This window comes from Tachyglossus aculeatus, chromosome 5, assembly GCF_015852505.1.
Source record: "Tachyglossus aculeatus isolate mTacAcu1 chromosome 5, mTacAcu1.pri, whole genome shotgun sequence".
NCBI classification, from domain to species: Eukaryota; Metazoa; Chordata; class Mammalia; order Monotremata; family Tachyglossidae; genus Tachyglossus; species Tachyglossus aculeatus.
The window spans coordinates 71085539-71105322 of NC_052070.1; the positions used below are offsets into that span (position 1 = coordinate 71085539).

A 19784-nucleotide genomic window follows, 5' to 3' on the forward strand; every position below is an offset into this window, starting at 1 on the left:
ATTATGTACTCCATGTGGGACACAGTCCATGTTCAGAGCCTGGAGCCAAGGCTGATAAAGAACTACATGAGGAGGGGAAAGACAAAAGGGAGGCATTACACTTCCCCCAATCTAAGAGATAGGAAAAGCGGGTGTCACCTTCATTTAATAGATGAGGAAGGAAACATTCAAAAAAGTTAAGTGACTTGCCCGAGGTCACCCAGCAGGCCAGTAATAGAGTTGGGAAACTCCTCACTCCCTGCCCCATGCCCTTCCCACTAGGCCAAGCTCCCTCCCTCCACAGAGGAAGAGACTGGGGTAGTACAGTGCTCTGCACACAGTAAGCACTCAATAAATACGATTGAATGATAAGCGATGGGAGGCAGTAGAAGAAAGGTGGCAGGGAGATATGGCCATTGTCACTCTCCCAACCTCGAGATCTCAATAAAGAATTGAGGAATGGATGGAGGTACATGGAGGTCTTGAGTAAAGAAAACGATGACCGCTTTCCCCGGATAGGCCGTGGCCTTTTCTCCAGCTGGAGGAGAGCAGAGCTCTTTCTGCCTCAGTGACCAGCAGGTCTCAGTTCAGAAGACACGGCCCACAGCTGAGTTGTAATGTTGAGGGGGAAAGAGGGGGGGGAAAAAAGCCACAGCCACTTGGGATTTTTTTTTTTTGCATTTATATATTATCCAGTTTCACATTCATAGGATCAGCAACTATAATGCCAACTTATTCTCCAAAGTCTTTTAATACAAGCGACAGCCACAGCTGTAGGAAATAGTTAAAGCACTTCAATATCAAGCAATAATATGATCACGAAACAAAAATGGAATTGCACAACTTTTTCCCAACGCCCAACAAAATGCTCATCACTGAACGGAAACTTTTTTCTCCTCCTTCAAGCCTCAAACTAAACACTTAATTTATCTTGACAGGATTACCATTTCTCTTTAATAATTAATTGCACACAAACACACAAGAAATCCTTTATGATGCATAAATATTTCCTTATTACACATGGTACAAAAATACTTGCACTTTTGTTTGGAAGTTCAGGAAGGATGGCAGCGATTTGGCAGGATGGTATTCTCACCGATTGGGAGGAGGAAAGAAGCAGCAGCAGCGGTCTAGAGATTTTTCTTACGACCATGGGCTGGAGAGGACCTGTCTAAGGAGGAAAGTGGAATAACCCTGATTTGAACAGAGAGGAAAGAAACCCAGTGCATTATACTTGAAGGTTTTCTTTATTTTTCTGCCCATCCTGAGGGAGACAGTGAGGAAGAGGAGTGTAGGTGACCATCTGCATGATCCACAGCCACATCTTTACAGATGCCAGATGAAAACATGGAAGGTGTTGGGGGAGGAAACCTTGATCGATCCATAAGGAGGCCAAAACCTGTTTCTATGGTTACACCAACTCTAGAACAAACAAACCTACACTTACACATACACAAATTTAAGTGTCTCAATTCATGCCAGAAAACATGCAAAAAAACCAAATGTCTCATTTCCTCCGAGCAGAGCTGCAGAAATAACAGATAGGACGGGGAAGCCAGGGAGCGACAGCTTCAGGCCCCAGGTAGGCGTCTGCCGGGTCCTAGGCCTCGGTCGACAACTCCGGATCAGGAGAGCCCACCGAAGTGGGGCGAGGGGGAGAGAAGATGGCAAGAGAAGACCAAAAATGTTGGAAGCAGTCCACTGAGTTGGGTTTACAATTCACAGTCTTTAGGGGGTCAAGAGGGAGGGGGGAAAAAAAATTTGAGCACACAGACACACAAGAGCCAGCTCCTCACGGGAGCAGCATGAGGTTACGGCAGCACTGAGCACAGACTTTGGTGCCCGGTCAAACCCAAAGATTCCCCCAAGTCAACGCGACAGCTTCTTCCCAGGCACAGAGATCCACGGAGGAGAGACTGACGTGGGGACTCGAGCCAGACGGGGAAACCTGAGAGAGAAGAACAGCATTCATGGTACAGAGAATCAGCGGGCCAACGGGTCCATCGGGGGTCGTGTGCGAGGGTGAGCTGGCTTTGTCAGGGTCGGTAGGCCCAGAAATGAGTCCCTGGTGCCGCCGGATCACCACCCCCCTTGCCCAACCCCAGGGTGCTGTGGGAGAAGCGGAAGGGATGGCAGAGGTAGCGGAGGGGAGAGATGAGCTGCCAGGCTGAGGGGAAAGAGCAGGTGGGCGAGGGGATCTCTCCAGTGCTTAGAGTCAGTCCTGACCCCTCACTCAGGCCCACACTTACTGCAGAGTTAACAGAACTGGCGGGACTTCCAGCCTTGCTGGGTGGCTTCAGACTGAGGGTACCAGCGCATCTGCAAGAGAATTCAGAGGCCTGTGTCCTGGGGGGGGGCCCTTCCCTCCCGCCAGTCCCACAGTACTTGGGTGTCTATCCTCATATTCTACTAGTTTCCCTAACCCTACCTATTTTAATGTCTCCTTCCCCCAGTAAACTGTAAGCTCCTTGTGGGCAGGGATCATGTCTACCAACCCTGCTGTATTGTACTCTCCTAAGCACCAAGTAGAGAGCTCTGCACACATCACACTGATTGATGGGTTGACTGCAGCCTAGGCAAAGCCATGGTCTACATGTCCAGCCATGAGGTGCCAAAATCCTGGCCCTGGCCAGGAGAGCCCTCACCCCGGCAGGCCCCGTGGTGGAGTTTGAACAAGACGATCCAGGCCGGACACGGGGCAGGAGTCGTCTGGGTAGCGAGAGGCTGCAGTGCCTGCAGAGATGCTTTGGCCAAGTAATAAAGGGGCATGAGTCAGGCCCGGTGGGAGAGGCCCTGCAGGTAAAGCCAAGGGTCGTGGCAGCGGGGAGTGGGAGGGAAAGAGGTACCTTGCTCAGGATCAGTCTGGGCTAGGCCTATTGTAGGAGGAAATATTATGGAAGGGGAAAAAAAAAAATCACTGGTATTTATTGAGCACTTGCTGCACACACAGCAGTGAAATAAGTGCCTAGGAGAATATAACAGAGTTAGACATACCCACAAGGGGTTTACAGTCTAAAGGGGGAAGAGAGGTCTCTTACTCTTCCTTCTGGTACTCACAGAGGTCTCTAGGCTCAAATTGGGTCGGGACCGTCTCTATATGTTGCCACCTTGTACTTCCCAAGCGCTTAGTACAGTGCTCTGCACACAGTAAGTGCTCAATAAATACGATTGAATGAATGAAGTTAGGGTTGCATGAGCCACCACACACGCTAGCCTTTGCCCCTGGGTGGTGGGGGAGGGGGGGAGGGTGTGTGTGTGATATGTGTGTGGTATGCGGTTTGTGTGTGTGCGCGTTTTTGAGGGGAGGTGGGGGGGGTCTGAGCCATGTGAGACGGATGGGGGATGTGGCTTCCTAGAGCACAGCACTGGAGACATCCCACCTGATAGAGGAGCCTTCCTACAGTCTCTGGGTCCTGACCGTCCAGTCCAAGGGTGCTTCCTTTAGTCGCAGCAATAGTATTTAACAATCATAACTGTGGTACTGAAGTGCATACTATGGGCCAGGCTCTGTACTAAGTGCTAAGGTAGATCCAAGTTAATCAGGTTGGACACAATCCCTACCCCTCATGGTGCTCACACTCTTCACCCCCATTTTACAGATTAGGAAACTGAGGTACAGAAGTTAAGCATCTTAGCCCAAGGTCATAGAGCAGACAAGTGGTAGAGTCAAGATCAGAACGCAGGACCTCTGATTCCCAGGCCCGGGCTCTTTCCACTAGGCCACACTACTTACCAGGCACCTGCATGCGGAGAGCACTGTTCTAAGCACTTGGGAGGCTATTAGAAGAAAGAGCCCCGCTGGGAGTTCAGGGGCCAACATGGACCGGCCCCTCTCCGCCCTTCAGCTCCTCCTCAAGTGGGGATCCAGTGGTTCAGGGGCAGCTGCCGGAGGTTCAAAGCCACCAGCAGGCAGTGTAATAGCCCCCCAGCTCTGCTCATGGCCAGATGGGGACCCAGAGCCCACAGCCCTGGGAGCTTGAAGGCCTGACCCCCAAAGGGCAAAGGTTCCCATCCAGGCATAATAATAAAAATTATTGAAGTATTTGTTATGCGCTTATTATATATGCCAGGCACCGTACTAAGTGCTGGGACAGATACAAGCAAATCGGGTTGGACACAGTCCCTGTCCCTCATGGGGCTCACAGTCTCAATCCCCATTTTACAGATGAGGGAACTGAGGTACAGAGAAGTGACTTGCCCAAAGTCACACTGTAGACAAGTGGCGGAGCTGGGATTAGAACCCATGACCTTCCAATTCGCAGGCCTGTGCTCTATCCACTATGCCATGCTGCTTTCCCATGGCAAACCCTTCCTGCTTCCCTGGGCATGAGCTCATTATCCACCCACAACCCAACCCTGCCTCACCTCCCCTGGCTTCCCAACCCTTCTCTAGCTCCTCCCTGAACCCCAAAGTGGGAGGCTGTGTCATTCCCACCCTTCCCACTCAACTGCCCTGCTTACATCTGGAATCTGTTTCTTTCCATCCCGCTCTGCAGCTGAATGGGGAGAGAGGAAACTCCCTATTTGCTGGGCTGCAAGATGCTCTTTAACCCCGGACTGCTGCCTCAGCTGGGAGCACCGGATTCCAGAGCCTGTTTCACAAGAGCACAGTTGGGGCAGCAGTGTTGGGGGCTGGCAGGGTGGGGGGAAACCCAGCTAGTGTTTCTGCCACTAACTTCCTCACTGTAACTCGTTCTCACCTGTCCCACCGTCGACCCCTGGCCCTTGTCCTCCCCCCTGGCCTGGAATGCCCTCCCTCCACACATCCGCCAAGTTAGTTCTCTTCCTCCCTTCAAAGTCCTACTGAGAGCTCACCTCCTCCAAGAGGCCTTCCCAGACTGAGCCTCCTCCTCATCCCCCCCACCCTACCTCCTTTCCCTCCCCACAGCACCTGTATGTTTGTACAGATTTATCACTCTATTTTACTTGTACTATTTACTATTCTATTTTGTTAATGATGTGCATTTAGCTTTAATTCTATTTGTTCTGACGACTTGATACCTGTCTACATGTTTTGTTTTGTTGTCTGTCTCCCCCTTCTAGACTGTGAGCCCGTTGTTGGGTAGGGACCGTCTCTATATGTTGCCAACTTGTACCTCCCAAGCGCTTAGTACAGTGCTCTGCACACAGTACACACTCAATAAATACAATTGAATGAATGGGAGCTCAGCCAACACCTCAAATTTCAACCCCAGAGCTGGGGCTGCTTCTAGGTGGCCCACTCGCTCCAGGCAAGCCAGCTTGTGTGGCCCTGGCCCCAGTTGGGTGGGAGGAGAAAGGACATTTCAAGAGCAGACTTATGTATTGCTGCAGTATTTCTGGTCCTTCATTCATTCAATTGTATTTATCGAGCACTTACTGTGTGCACAGCACCATACTAAATGCTTGGGAGAGTACAATATAGCAACAGACATATTCTCTGTCCACAACAAGCTCACAGTCTTGGGAGCTTAATCGGGTCCCTTGGGCCTTGGCTCTGGCCATCCCACAGCTGCTTCCACACTGCCTGGCCAAGGAACTGTGCCACTGGCAGAGCAGGGAGGGAAAGGAAGCAGAGAAGTGGGGTCGGCCTCTCGGGGCTAGGCTCAGCTCCCAGGGCTCTTCCTCTCAGGGCTTGGGTCACGGCTCTCCACCCTCAGTGACTCCTCCAGTCTCTAGGACTCGATCTGCAGCCTGGGCTCAGCCAGGCCTTAAACAACTACTTCTGGGGCTGCTCTGAGGAGCAGCGGGCCCTGCTTCCTGAAGCCACCTGGGCCGTGGACTCTAGGAGGAAATGGCTGTTGTGGATGCAGAGCCCAAGCGGGGCAGCTTAGTGGACAAAACATGGGCCTGTGGTCAGAAGGACCTGGGTTCTAATCCTGGCTCCGCCATATGTCTGCAGTGTGACCTTGGGCAAGTTACTTCACTTCTCTGTGCCTCAGTTCCCTCATCTGTAAAATGGAGATTAAGACTGTGAGCCCCTTGTGGGACAGGGACTGTGTCCAACCTTATTAATTTGTATCTCCCCCAGTGCTTAGAACAGTGCTTGGCACATAGTAAGCACTTAAATACCATCATTAATTAACTACATTCTCTGGCTATAGAGTGACTTAGAGAGGGAAGGAGAAGTCGTCGACACACTTTTCCTCTCTCCCTCAAATGTATTCTTCACATCCCTAACTCTTGTGCAGGGCCTGTCCCAGAAGAAGCACTTACAGGATGAGAAGTTAGGGAAACCAGCAGACAATCTTGGGACTTGATAATTCCAGCCAGGAAAGGAAGGGATTTGGGGAGAGGCTCTGTTCTCCTGCAGAAGGACTACCACTGCCCCCCGACCCTCCCACCCCAACTACTCATGTACCCTCGGGGATCAGGGAAAAGCCAGGTCAGCTCAGGCGGAAAAGGAGCTACAAACCAGGCAGGGAGGAAGACAGGCAGACAGGGAGAGAATGCTGGCAAGGAGAGAGATGCTTTCTTCTAACAAATCCTGGTCCAGCAGGGACTGGATATTTAATTTGGAAGGGTGAAATATTCTAGTGGGAAGGAATATAAACATGGCCACTCCTGTCTTTCCAGCAGTTGGAAAAGCCCAGTGTACAACCCTTCCCATGCACAGTTAGGCTACACTCACAGGACATATGTCCACATCCCTCTACTTTGCCCCTTCCCCTGTTTTAGGGGAACACCCACCTCCCTCACTACAACAGGGATTATTGCTACCAACACTGTATTGTACTCTCCCAAGCTTCTAGTATAGTGCTCTTCACAAAGTAAATTTCTCAGTACCATTGATGAGTAGTAAGCACTCAAATTCAATTGATTGATTCTTCATCCCCACTCCTCCTCCCACTGGGAGGAACTGTGCTTCCCCTCGGGGGATCCTTGCTCCTCTACAGTGAGCAAGAACCCAGAAAGCCTAGTGACTGGCAGGCTTGGTCAGGGTTAAGGTAGTAGGGGGAGGAAAGGGGAAGACAGAGGAGTAGGACTGGGTGATCATTTTTTCCACATCCAGGCTCTCAGAAGGTCACCTCTCTGGACTCCAATCTTTGGAAACCCTTCTCCATGTCCCATCCACTCCCCACTTCTCCTCGGAACCATTGTCCCAAGGCCCCAGATCCCTGCCCCGACTGCCTGGTCCTGAGTCCCACCCTTGGACAAAGGACAGCCAAGAAACAGCACCCAGGATGACCAGATCCCAAGACCCACACGACTTCATGCATCATGGTGGTACGTGGTGCAACATGTCACACAAATGTCATTTTTATTATTAATAGCAATAATAATAATTGTGGTATTTGTTAAGCACTTTCTATGTGCCAGACACTGTTCTAACTGCAGGGATGGATACAAGCAAATTGGGCTGGACACAGTCCTTGTCCCACATAGGGCTCACAGTCTTAATCCCCACTTTCACATTGAGGGAGCAGGCACAGAGAAGTTAAGTGACTTGCCTAAGATCACACAGCAGGCAAGTAGTGGAGCTGGGACTACCATTTACATTTCAAGGGTTGCCTGCCTTCACAACTACTCAGCCCCTGCTTTCTCCTATATTCACACCAACCCAGTCTATTTACTCCTAATCACTGGCCTCTTCACTCTCAAGGTCCCAAGGATAAGTCAGCCATCTCCTCAGGGTTCTCCAGCCATGGCCCATGTCCACAAGAGCTGGAAGTCTGTGTCAGATACTGGATGGGGACAGGCTAGCTCAAAACTGGGCTGTCTGGTAGGAGAATGGATAAGTGGCCACCCCCTGAGGAAGGCCCTGGCCAGAGCCCAGTCAAGGGCCAAGAGGGACTGGAGAGTGGTTCCAGCGGACTGTGAGCTGGGCAGAGACCGGCTCATGCTCTCCCAGGGGCTCTGGTTAGTGCTTTGCACTTCATAAATACTACTGATGGATTAGATTGAGGAGCCTTCACTCAAGGGCAGCTGTGAGAACGGGAGGAGGAGGGAGTTCTCACCTCCAAGGCTGCAACGGAGAGAGCGTGGGTGAGGGCTCCAAGAAAAATGGATGGCTTATTGCAGAGACAAGGCCACTAACCCAAAGGGCACTAGCAGTAACGTGCTCTTAGCAACAGGAGTCCTAGACCGTGGCTTCTCAGGGCTTTATGGGAATCTCCTACCCTTCTGACCGATGATGGATGCCCCCCTGCAGGCTCCTAATCCCGCCCCAGTAGCTGCTGAGTTCAGGAAGAGACACCGTGTTGAGAGAACAACAGTCCACAGCATCTCTGGGCCCCATGAGCAGTAGAAAGAGAGATGATTCTGAGGGGCTCAGGTCCAAGCAAGTAAGTGTCTGGAGTGTGTGGTCGCCCATCAAGAACACACACACACACACATGTGTGTGTGCGCGCGCGCATGTGTGTTGGGGGGAAAGGATAGGGAAGGCCTAGTTACTACCTTGTCCTATGGGCCTGCAAGAGCTCAGCAAAGCCAGGAGAGTCAAGTAATGTTTAACTTCACAGAGCTTTTATTAGTAACGTATTTGCTCCCCGGGTTGGAATACCACAGAGGACACGGTCAGCTGGCATTCTAGGGAGGGAAAACTCCATGCCCGGGACACCAAAGCTCTGAATTAACTTCCAAAGAGGAAAGCAGAGGACTAGCATAGGTGCCTGCTCCTCTGCACCCTTACCAAGAACAGAATGAGACCCGTAGGCCTTCAAACTTGAGCCAGAGGGCATTCATTCTCTTTCCCCCCACCCCTCCCCCCGGCCAAGGGCAATGACTAACTACTGGACTACTGAATCAGGAAGTGGAGTTCAGGCACTGGGCATCACTGGTCCAAGACTGTAGACACACTTGGCTGTGAAGGGGCAGGAAAGGAAAAGGTCTCAGATGGCCAGTGTAGAGTTCTCGGATGATTTGGCCTCCACCCTTGCCTCAAATCCCAGTTCACGTTTCCACACTCAGACTGTCCATCTCCAGGTCCGCAAAGCTGACCTCATGCTATTGCTTTGAGAGCAGTCCCAGTCTCTGCTCAATCAATGGTTTTTATATTCTCCCACTCCCCGACTCACTGGGAAAGGGGGTAGTTGGCTTTCTTCTCGCTCCCCAATGCTGCTTTTGCACCGTTCCACTCCCCTCATCCCTCCTTTTCCCTTCCTTTGAAGTCCATATCATTTGCCTCTACCACCTATTCCAGATACTAGTCACGGTCATCCACCACCTACAAGCTTCACCTCCAATTTTTCAAATAATTTGGTCCCTTTCTCTCATTCCTTCCTCTTTCTCCATCCCTACATTGATCTTTGGGGCCTTCAAATATCATTATGGAGGCTCCCAATGACCCTTCCGCTGCCCACTTTCTATCAATCCTTGACTCCACTGACAGCTTTGCTCCACCCCACCTTGCTCACTCACCAACTTGGACACACACTCAAGCTCATCTCTAGTCACTGTACAAACTCTATCCTCACCGACTCAAATCCCTCTCTCTGATCACACACACCTTCTCACACCCTCTCCCTGCAAATCTGTCCTGTTCTCCCGAGAGACCTTCAATCTTTTGACTCCATGTAATTCTAGTCATCATACCCCAACATTCTTTTCTTGATGACCAAATTGAGGCCCTCAACACCATCCTCTCCACTGAACTCAACTCCCTCGCTCCCCTATCCCTTCGCTGATCTCATACCACTAATACCCAGTCTTGGATCACCTCCAAGTCCGCAAAATTCCCTCCTGTGCATGAGCGCTGCTGGCCAAAATCCAGATATCAGGCCACCCTCTCCCACTTCAAGTTCATCCTTGCCTGCTTTAAATCTGCCTGGCAACATTACTTGTCCATCCTTATTGACTCCCGTGCCCAATTCCAGTTGTTCCAGACATTTAACTCCCCACTCAAACCCCCTGCCCACCAACCACCCATCTCTTACCCCAGTGACCTAGCCACCAATTCATTGAAAAAAACTGAGGCCATCAGATGTAACCTCCCTAAAATCTCCCGTGTTTCTCTCCAATACCTTCTTCAACTTTCCCATAACAACAATAATAATGGTATTTGTTAAGCACTTACTATGTGCCAAGCACTGTTCTAAGCACTAGGATAAATACAAGGTAATCAGATTGTCCCATGTGGGGTTCACAGTCTTAATCCCCATTTTACAGATGAGGTAACTGAGGCACAGAGAAGTTAAGTGACTTGCCCAAAGTCACACAGCTGACAAGTGGCAGAGCTGATATTAGCATCCACGACCTCTGCCTCCCAAGCCCGTGCTCTTTTCACTAAGCCACACTGCTTCTCTAAGCATTTTTCACAGCAGTATCTCAAGAAGAGATCTCCTGCCCCCTCTCAAAATCCACCCCCTCCACCTACACCTCCGACTCCATCCTCTTCGCACCTTATCAAAACACTTGCCCCTTCCCTTCTTCCCTGCCTGACTGCTATCCGCCACTGCTCACTCTCCAATGACTTCTTCCCCACTGCTTTCAGACAGGCTCATGTCTTCCCATCCAAAAAAACAAACAAACAAACAAAACAAAACAACCACCAACACCCAAAACAAAAACTAAAAAAAAAAGCCTCCCTTGACCCACAGCTCCCTCCAGCTAATGCCCCATCTCCCTCCTACCATTTTTCTCCAAACTCCCCGCAGTTCCTCTCCAATCCTTTCCTTGACACTTTCCAGTCTGGCTTCCACCCTTTTCACTCCACAGAGAACTGCCCTCTCAAAAGGTCACCAACAATCTCCTTCTTGTCAAATCCAACTGCCTCTATTCCATCCTAATCCTCTTTAACCCCTCAGCTGCCTTGGACACTGTGGGCCACCCCCTTTCATGGAAACATTGTCCAACCTTGGCTTCACTGACACTGTCCTCTCCTGGTCTTCCTCTTATCTCTCTGGCCGCTGATTCTCAGTCTCTTTGTGGACTCCTCCTCTGCTTTCCATCCTCTTACTGTGGGAGTCTCTCAAGGTTCAGTTCAGTCCCCTTCTATTCTCCACTTACACCTACTCCCTTGGAGAATTCATTCGCTCCCATGGCTTCTACTACGCTGATGATTCCTAAATCTACATCTCCAGAATTGATCTCTTCTTCTCTGCAGTCTCACACTTCCCCTAGCTTTCAGGACCTCGCTACTTAACATCTTCCCACCAAAACCCTGTCCTCCCACTGACTTTCCTGTCACTTTAGACAGCACCACCATCCCCCATGTCTCACGCACCCTAAACTTGATACTATCCTCAACTCACATCTCATTCAATACAAATATTCATCCTGCCACAAAATCCTGTCAGTTTAACCTTCTTAGCATCACTAAAATCTGCCCCTTCCTCTCCATCCAGTCTAGTGTGGGAGAAACATAAGGAGAATTAGGGTATATAAAGGTATATAGATACTTGCTACCAGAGGCACTTAAGTAGTTATGTGACATGGAAGCGCCAAAGTGGCAGTAAGGGTCCCGAGATTGTTTATATTAACGTCTTTCTTCCTGTCTTAGACTTTAAGTTCCTTGTGGACAGGGAATGTGCCTACCAACTCTGTTACACTGTACTCTCCCAAGTGGCGGACGGTAGAAAGTGGTTGGGGAAGGGTCTCCTGGAGGAAATGGGATTTCAGAAGGGCATTTTATAGTCTAATCAAGCCCAGAGGAATGAGCTTGAGGGCCTAGCTCCAGTTACCTCCAGCTCTTCTAACGCACAGAGGGTGTTGTCGCAGAATCCGCACTAAGGAAAGTTTGTGCTGCATAACTTGTCGTGTTAGGTAAACCCTCCATCTGAGTCCCTAACAACGTTCTAGCCAAGGTGCCAGGGGAAAAGCACACACTTCGGCTGAGCTGGACACTTCCTTGGCCAATGCAGATTGGCTCTCGTGGTCATCCCTGGTACGAGCACAGACGTGACCCACAGTCTCAGCCCTGTTGAGATTTGAGTTCAAGGTTGCCCACTGTCCCCTCCCACCAGCAAAGGCCCAAGTAGGCTCACCTGAGCATGTAACGCAGCAGCAGCGGCGGCAGCAGCTGGGTAAGTGAACGCAGCATGAGGGATGGCAGGGGTCAGTTCTGTGGTGTACAGTGGATAGGGGGCCCAGGCCTCCGGAGATGCGGGTATCAAAGCTGTTCCGGCCAGGTCATCTAGCCAAAGAGAGCCTGGTCACAGCCCAGTAGGAATCCAGAATGCCAACAATTGGTGGTGAGGGGGGGAGGTGTGTGTGTGGTGGGGGGCGGCGGGGAGGAGAAAGAGGGGGAGGCACGTGGAAAGAAGAGAACTCAAGGACAACCCACCCCACTCCACCTACAGAACTAGAGTTGTGGTGTTTGTTACGCCGCACTTACTATGTGCCAGGCACTGTTCTAACCCGGTTTAGACACAGGTTAAAGGAGAGCTCAGCTCTCAGACTGGTCTGCTCTTCTCACACCACAGAAAAGAAGAGAATTCAGGCGGGCAGAGAGGCAGTGGAGCCTAGTGGAAAGAGTACAGCTTTTTTTTCCATGGCATTTGTTAAAAGCGCTTCCTTTATGCCAGGCACATGTACTAAGTACTGGGGTAAATACAAGCTAATCAGGTTGGGCACAGTCCATTTACCACATGCAACTCACAGTCTTAATCCCCATTTTACAGATGAAGTAACCGAGGCACAGAAAAGATAAGTGGCTTGCCCAAGGTCACCCAGCAGGCACGTGGCAGAGGCAGGATTAGAACCCAGATCCCTCTGACTCCAAGGCCTGTGCTGTATCTCCTAGGCCACATTGTTTCCCTTTAAGTCAAAAGACCAAGGTTCTAATCAGCTGCACAGCACTTACATACACTTCTGTAATTATTTATAATGTCTGTCTTCCCCTCTAGACTGTAAGCTCACTGTGGGCAGAGAATGCATGTGGCACACTGTACTCTCCCAAGCACTTAGTACAGTGCTTTGCACAAAGTAAGCGCTCAATAAATACGATTGAATGAATAAATAATCCCAGCTCTGCCACTGGCTTACTGTGTGACCTTGGGCCTCAGTTTTCTCCTCTGTAAATATGGAAATAAGATCCCTGTTCTCCCTGCCTTAGATTGTGAACCTTATGTGGGACACGGAATGTCTGATCTGTTGCTTTTGTATCTTCCCCAGAACATAATCAAACAAGCTTAGCACTTACTAAACCCTTTATCCCCTATTAGCAACTGAGCTCAGAGGGAAATATTTGTATTCACTAGCACGGGGCCACAGAGACACAGGGAAGAGGCCACTGGCAAGTCTGGTAGAGGCAGGAAGCTGGGGTTGGCCTGGAGATTGATACACTTCCTGCCTGCAGATAACTCAGAGCAGTCCTCAGCCAAGGGTAACTGACCACCCGCGAGGTACTCAGAGCCAGCATGAGGTGGCTATGGCTGGGTTAGTCATGCAGGGGCTCAGGCCGCCCAGGATGAGGGAGGATGAGTCGCCATCCCTGGGGTCCTCCAACGGAGAGTGCTCGAGCCCGCCAGGGTTGGGTCGAGGGGTCTGGGCAGAACTCACAGGGGTCCCGTGCGATGAAGTGTGCTCCCAGGGCGGGGTGGATGCTGGTGGGATTTGGTGTCGCCATTAGCTTGCTCTTGGCCATCTTGGTGTTGGCTTTGGCAAACTCTAGCCTCAAGGTCTGTGGGTTTTCTGGGTCAAAGCGTATACCCTACAGGAAAAAGGAAAGAAGAGAAGAGACTCACTGCAGAGGGCCTGGCCCACAGGCCCCCTAAGAGGACACAAGAAGTGCTCAATAAATATGATTGACTGATGATCTGAGGGGCCCTCTTAGTTCCCCCCGCCCCAAAGCCCTGGCCCTTCCTCCATCCCAAGATGGAACAGGAGGCCAATCCCACACCACTGGACAATTCCTGGAATCCTTCAGGCCAGAGGGGACGAAGCAGCTGAACGTACTGTTTGCTTTTTTGGTATTTGTTAAGCACTTACACTGTGCAAGGCGCTAAGCCCTGGAGTAAATACAAACTAATCGGGTTGGACAGAGTCCCTGCCCCACATAGGGCTCGCAATCTTAATCTCCATTTTACAGATGAGGTGCCTGAGGCCTAGAGAAGTGAAGTGACTTGCCAAGCTCACATAGCAGACAAGTGGCAGAGCCGGGATTAGAACCCAGATCCTCTGACTCCAAAGCCCATGCTCTTTCCATTAGACCACACTGCTTCTCCAGAGCCAGGTCTACCTGGAGCCAGCCACAGGTCTACCCTCCTGAACAGGATTGAGGACAGAGACAGGGGAGACAAGAAGGAGAAAGGAGGCAGAAAGGAGAAAGGACTTTATTTACTCACATTCAGTGCATTCTTGGCTGCTTCTGCCCCTGCCCGGTTGTCAAAGGTAACGAAACCAACTGGCTGGAGAGAAGAGAACACACCTGTTTTCCCAGCCATCCCTCCCTAAACTCCACTGGGCTTTGTATGGCCAGGCCCAGCACTGATGGAAGCCACCATGCTTGCCAGTACCAGAAGGCAGAATAATTTATTACACACCTACTCTCTGCCAAACATTGTGCTAAACCCCTGGATAATACCAGACAGCTCTAACACAGTGACTCTGTCCCACATGGGACTCACAGCCTAAGAGGTAAAGAGAACAAATACCCTGGCCCTGTTTTACAGATGGGAAACTCAGGCCCAGGGAGGTTAAGCACCTTGCCCAAGATCACACAGTAAGCCATTAGCTCAACTGGGATCAAAACCCAGGTCTCCTGACTCCCAGATTACTCTTTCCACTTTGCCAAAGCTGAGCTTCTGGCTTCTTTCAGTCCTCCCTTGGCTCAGGTGGGGGCTCCCCAAAGGAGCAGGAGGTTGGTTCCTGTGGCTGCCTGAGCTCTGGGGCACTGGTACTCATTTGGCTTCAAAGCTGTACCCCCTCAGGAGCCGGGGGGAGAAGAGGATGGGACACTCACATGCCCAAAAGGAGCTGGTTAAACTCCAAAGGTTGCTCAGTCAGGAGACAGTGTGGCAGAGCCTGGGGGTGGGGAGGTGGACGAGGAGGGAGCAAGTGCGCACAAGCGTATACACACACACACTGCATCTCCTGCTGCCGGGGTTCACCAGGAGGCTGAAGCCAGGGCCAAAGTCCGAAGCATTGAATCTAGTCAGAGCCGGGAGACCCCCGATTCCTCTCCACCCATCTGCCCTGTATCTCCCCATGGAGCCTGGTTCTGGCCCAGTTGCCTCAGAGCAGGGGCACCATGGTGGAGAAGCGTTACCTGCTTTGACGTGAGCTTGATCAGTGAACCTTCATACCCCTGCAGAAAGAAAGAGAGTAATCAGGGACCAGCCCTGGGAGGCGGGGAGATGAGGAGTTGACAAAAGGGGAAGCTCGGCTCTTCTCATGGACTGAGCCCCATGACAGGGCCAAATAGAGTCTAGTCTAATTGGAGTTCCCAGTCTCCTCCCCTTTCCTCCGTGCCCTGTCCAACAGCCACAGGGCCAAATGGCTGGCAGGAAGCCCTACTCACCCCATCCCCCCCAAAGGAGACTGGGCAGACTTCTTGGGATGTGCTGGGAAGAGGTGTTCTCTTTCTTCCCTCCTTCTTCCAGCTCCACCCCCAACCCTCTTCCCCACCATGCCACACTCTCCCACATGGCTGACTACTTCCACCTGGCTTGCTCCCTTGTTTCATCTCCTCCCCACAAATCCTGGACCAGAAATTTGAGACTCTTGGGAAAGGAGAAGGGAAGACCTGTATATATATATATGTATATATATATATATATATATATATATATATATATATATACATATATATATGTATATATATATATATATGTTTGTACATATTTATTACTCTATTTATTTTACTTGTACATATTTACTAGTCTATTTTATTTGGTTAATACGTTTTGTTTTGTTGTCTGTCTCCCTCTTCTAGACTGTGAGCCCGCTGTGGGATAGGGACCGTCTCTATATGTTGCCAACTTGTACTCCCCAAGTGCTTACTACAGTGCTCTGCACACAGTAAGCGCTCAATAAATATGACAAAGAGCTCTGGAGACTCTGATACCCAGGCAGACCTCTTCAGGAACATCAGGAAGCCCTTCTCACACCTCATGCCACCCCACCTTCTGCTAGACAGGCTTTTTCCTCCTCTGCCCTTCTGCTAGACAGGCTTTTTCCTCCTCCGCCCTAGGTTGCCTCCACTCCCCAACCCTCCCCACCAGGCACTGTACTAAGCACTGAGGAAGATATAGGATAATCAGGTTAGACACAGTCCCTGTCTTCCTGGTGCTCAGTCTTAAATCTCATTTTACAGATGAGGTAACTGAGGCACAGAGAAGTTAATTGACTTGACAAGGTCACACAACAGGCAAGTGGCGGGGCCGGGATTAGAACCCAGGTCCTGACTCCCAAGCCTGTGCGCTCTCCACTAGGTCACACTGCTTCTCTCCCTAGTACTGACACACAACCATGAGCTGTGCCACCCTGGAATGGACCCAAGGCCCACCCAGCCTGGGACTCTGCCTATAAGCTCCCTGTGTAACTTGTACTTCCCAAGCACTTAGTACAGTGCTCTGCACACAGTAAGTGCTCAATAAATACGATTGAATGAATGAATGAATGTGGGTAAGGAATGAGTCTACCAACTCTATTATGCTATACTCTCCCAAGCATTTAGTACAGTGCTGTGTACACAGTAAGCACTCAATATCATTGACTGACTAACGGGACACCAGAGGAGGCTTGGGGACAGAATAGTGGCTGCTCTCCTGGCCTTGAGCCTCATATGAGGGACGGGATGACATCCCTCGTATTTCCCTCTAGATTAAGCTCGCTGTGGGCAGGGAATGTGTCTACCAACTCTGTTACATTGTTCTCTCCCAAGCTCTGCACGGTAAGAAGCAACACGGCTTAGTGGATAGAGCACAGGCTTGGGAGTCAGAAGGACCTGGGTTCTAATCTCGGCTTTGCCACCTGTCTGCTGTGTGACCTTGGCCAAGTCACTTCACTTCTCTGGGCCTCAGTTAGCTCATCTGGAAAATGGGGATAAGAGTGTGCGCCCCATGTGGGACATGGACTGTGTCCTACCTAACTTGTATCTACCCCACTGCTTAAAACAGTGTTCGGCACATAGTAAGCAACAAGTACCATGACTATTATTATTGTTATTATTAAGCACACAATAAATGATCAATTGATTTCTTTTCAAGTAAGCCTCTGTGAACCTATTTTGTCCAGATAACACACTAGCCCCTCCCTGAGCTTATTCTTTCACCCTCGCCACCCCATCCCTCCCGATGGAGGAGGCAGGTTCTGGTCTCACCTTGAACGGTCGGAAGAGCAGGTAGAGTTCCCTGGGCTTGATGTCCATGGGGAGGCCACTGACAAACAGGGTGCGGACCTGCGGGGGACAGAACGGTCCGGAGGGTGAAGGGTCTGTGGCGTCCAGCCCGGGGTCAGAGCACGAACACAGCCCCGAAAGCCCTGTACGAACCAGTACAGAGGAGGGGGCTGAGATCCACTCCTGCCTTTGGATGGCACCTCCCCAGCAATACTCCCTGTTTAGCTGAAGTTTCCACAGGTTAGAATAAAGTTTATCCCATTTCTGAGTTGATTACCCTATATGGTGCTTGCCATATAGTAAGCACTTAAATATCACAATTATTTAGAAGGAACCCAGTTTTCATGAGACTGGCAGACTTCAGTTAAGCTCCCTCTAGACAGATGGCTTGCCACCCACCCACCCCGTCAAAACATGACTGCATCCTCCATGACAAGGTCAATGTCCCTGCTGGGGTCCCCTTGTTCTAGGGAGGCTCCGGTGGGCTGAGGAGTTTGAGCACCTCATCTTCACTGTTGACGGCACTATCATCCTTCCCGTCTCACAGGCCCGCAACCTTGGTGTCATCCTCGACTCCGCTCCCTCGTTCACCCCTCACATCCAAGCCGTCACCAAAACCTGCCGGTCTCACCTCCGCAACATTGCCAAGATCCGCCCTTTCCTCTCCATCCAAACCACTACCCTGCTCATTCAAGCTCTCATCCTATCCCATCTGGACTACTGTATCAGCCTTCTCTCTGATCTCCCATCCTCGTGTCTCTCCCCACTTCAATCCATACTTCATGCTGCTGCCCGGATTGTCTTTGTCCAGAAACGCTCTGGGCATGTTACTCCCCTCCTCAAAAATCTCCAGTGGCTACCAATCAATCTGCGCATCAGGCAGAAACTCCTCACCCTGGGCTTCAAGGCTGTCCATCACCTCGCCCCCTCCTACCTCACCCCCCTTCTCTCCTTCTCCAGCCCAGCCCGCACCCTCCGCTCCTCTGCCGCTAATCTCCTCACCGTGCCTCATTCTCGCCTGTTCCGCCGTCGACCCCCGGCCCATGTCATCCCCCGGGCCTGGAATGCCCTCCCTCTGCCCATCCGCCAAGCTAGCTCTCTTCCTCCCTTCAAGGTCCTACTGAGAGCTCACCTCCTCCAGGAGGCCTTCCCAGACTGAGCCCCCTCCTTCCTCTCCCCCTCGTCCCCCTCTCCATCCCCCCGTCTCATCTCCTTCCCTTCCCCACAGCACCTGTATATATGTATATATGATTGTACATATTTATTACTCTATTTATTTATTTTACTTGTACATATCTATTCTATTTATTTTATTTTGTTAATATGTTTGGTTTTGTTCTCTGTCTCCCCCTTCTAGACTGTGAGCCCACTGTTGGGTAGGGACCATCTCTATATGTTGCCAACTTGTACTTCCCAAGCGCTTAGTACAGTGCTCTGCACACAGTAAGCGTTCAATAAATAAGATTGATTGATTGATCTTCACCCAGTGCAGAAATCCCAGGCCTGTCACCTAAGCCTGGGTCCTGATGGGCCTTCCTGGTTTCCTCCCAGCTGGTTCCAAAAACAGCTGGGTTGTTAATTTCCTGACACCCCAACTCCTGCTGGACCCTGCTTTTCCTGCCTCCAGCCCTGTTCCCAGGATTTTGGATTGGCCAACTCAGTTTCCCAACTTGATAATGGGCAATATCTGTGCGTATGTGTTTGTATGTATGTATATGTAGTTGTATGATTGTGTGTATGTGTGTGAACACATGCATTTATGAGACGCAAACTGCGTGTGCTCTCAGCGCTTAGAACAGTGCTTTGCACATAGTAAGCACTTAACAAATGCCATTATTATTATTATTATTCCCCCTGCCCCCCACCCTCTCCAACAGCCTACAACCACTATTACAGCCCAGGCTAAGGTTCCCTCCTCAGGCACCTGAGCTTCTGCTAAGGACTGAACACTCCTCGGCTTTTAACCTCAAGGGCATTGCCACAGAACCCTCTGCAGCCTGGCACCCAAACCCCATAAGTCCTTCTTGTTGGAGGGCTGTCCGGCCAGGCCCATCCTGGCCCAGGCCACTTACTGCTGTTCATCACAGAAAGCTACACCCAAGATCTGATGTTGGGTTTGGCTTCTCTACCCTGGGCCCACTGTCCCAGATTTGTGTCCCCCAGGTTTCACAATCTCCCTCCAGGTACGGGTATAGATTATCTAAGCTAGCTCTCTTCCTCCCTTCAAGGCCCTGCTGAGAGCTCACCTCCTCCAGGAGGCCTTCCCAGACTGAGCCCCTTCTTTCCTCTCCCCCTCGTCCCCCTCTCCATCCCCCCGTCTTACCTCCTTCCCTTCCCCACAGCACCTGTATATATGTATATATGGTTGTACATATTTATTACTCTATTTATTTATTTATTTATTTATTTTACTTGTACATTTCTATCCTACTTATTTTATTTTGTTGGTATGTTTGGTTCTGTTCTCTGTCTCCCCCTTTTAGACTGTGAGCCCACTGTTGGGTAGGGACTGTCTCTATGTGATGCCAATTTGTACTTCCCAAGTGCTTAGTACAGTGCTCTGCACATAGTAAGCGCTCAATAAATACGATTGATTGATTGATCT

At 50.6% G+C, this 19784-nt stretch overlaps 1 protein-coding gene across 1 annotated transcript in view; it reads right to left on the reverse strand.

Annotated features, from left to right (window-relative positions):
* Positions 1-658: 658 nt before the first annotated feature.
* RBPMS2 (RNA binding protein, mRNA processing factor 2) overlaps positions 659-19784 on the reverse strand; it is a 90039-nt gene continuing 70913 nt past the window's right edge. The window contains exons 6-12 of the mRNA XM_038747326.1: positions 17162-17239; positions 15107-15145; positions 14184-14246; positions 13399-13549; positions 11883-12031; positions 2229-2298; positions 659-1927 (exon numbers count right to left, since the gene is read on the reverse strand). Coding sequence (XP_038603254.1) covers positions 2236-2298; positions 11883-12031; positions 13399-13549; positions 14184-14246; positions 15107-15145; positions 17162-17239 — 543 coding nt within the window. The 3' untranslated portion in view covers positions 659-1927; positions 2229-2235. The remainder of the gene's footprint in view (positions 1928-2228; positions 2299-11882; positions 12032-13398; positions 13550-14183; positions 14247-15106; positions 15146-17161; positions 17240-19784) is intronic.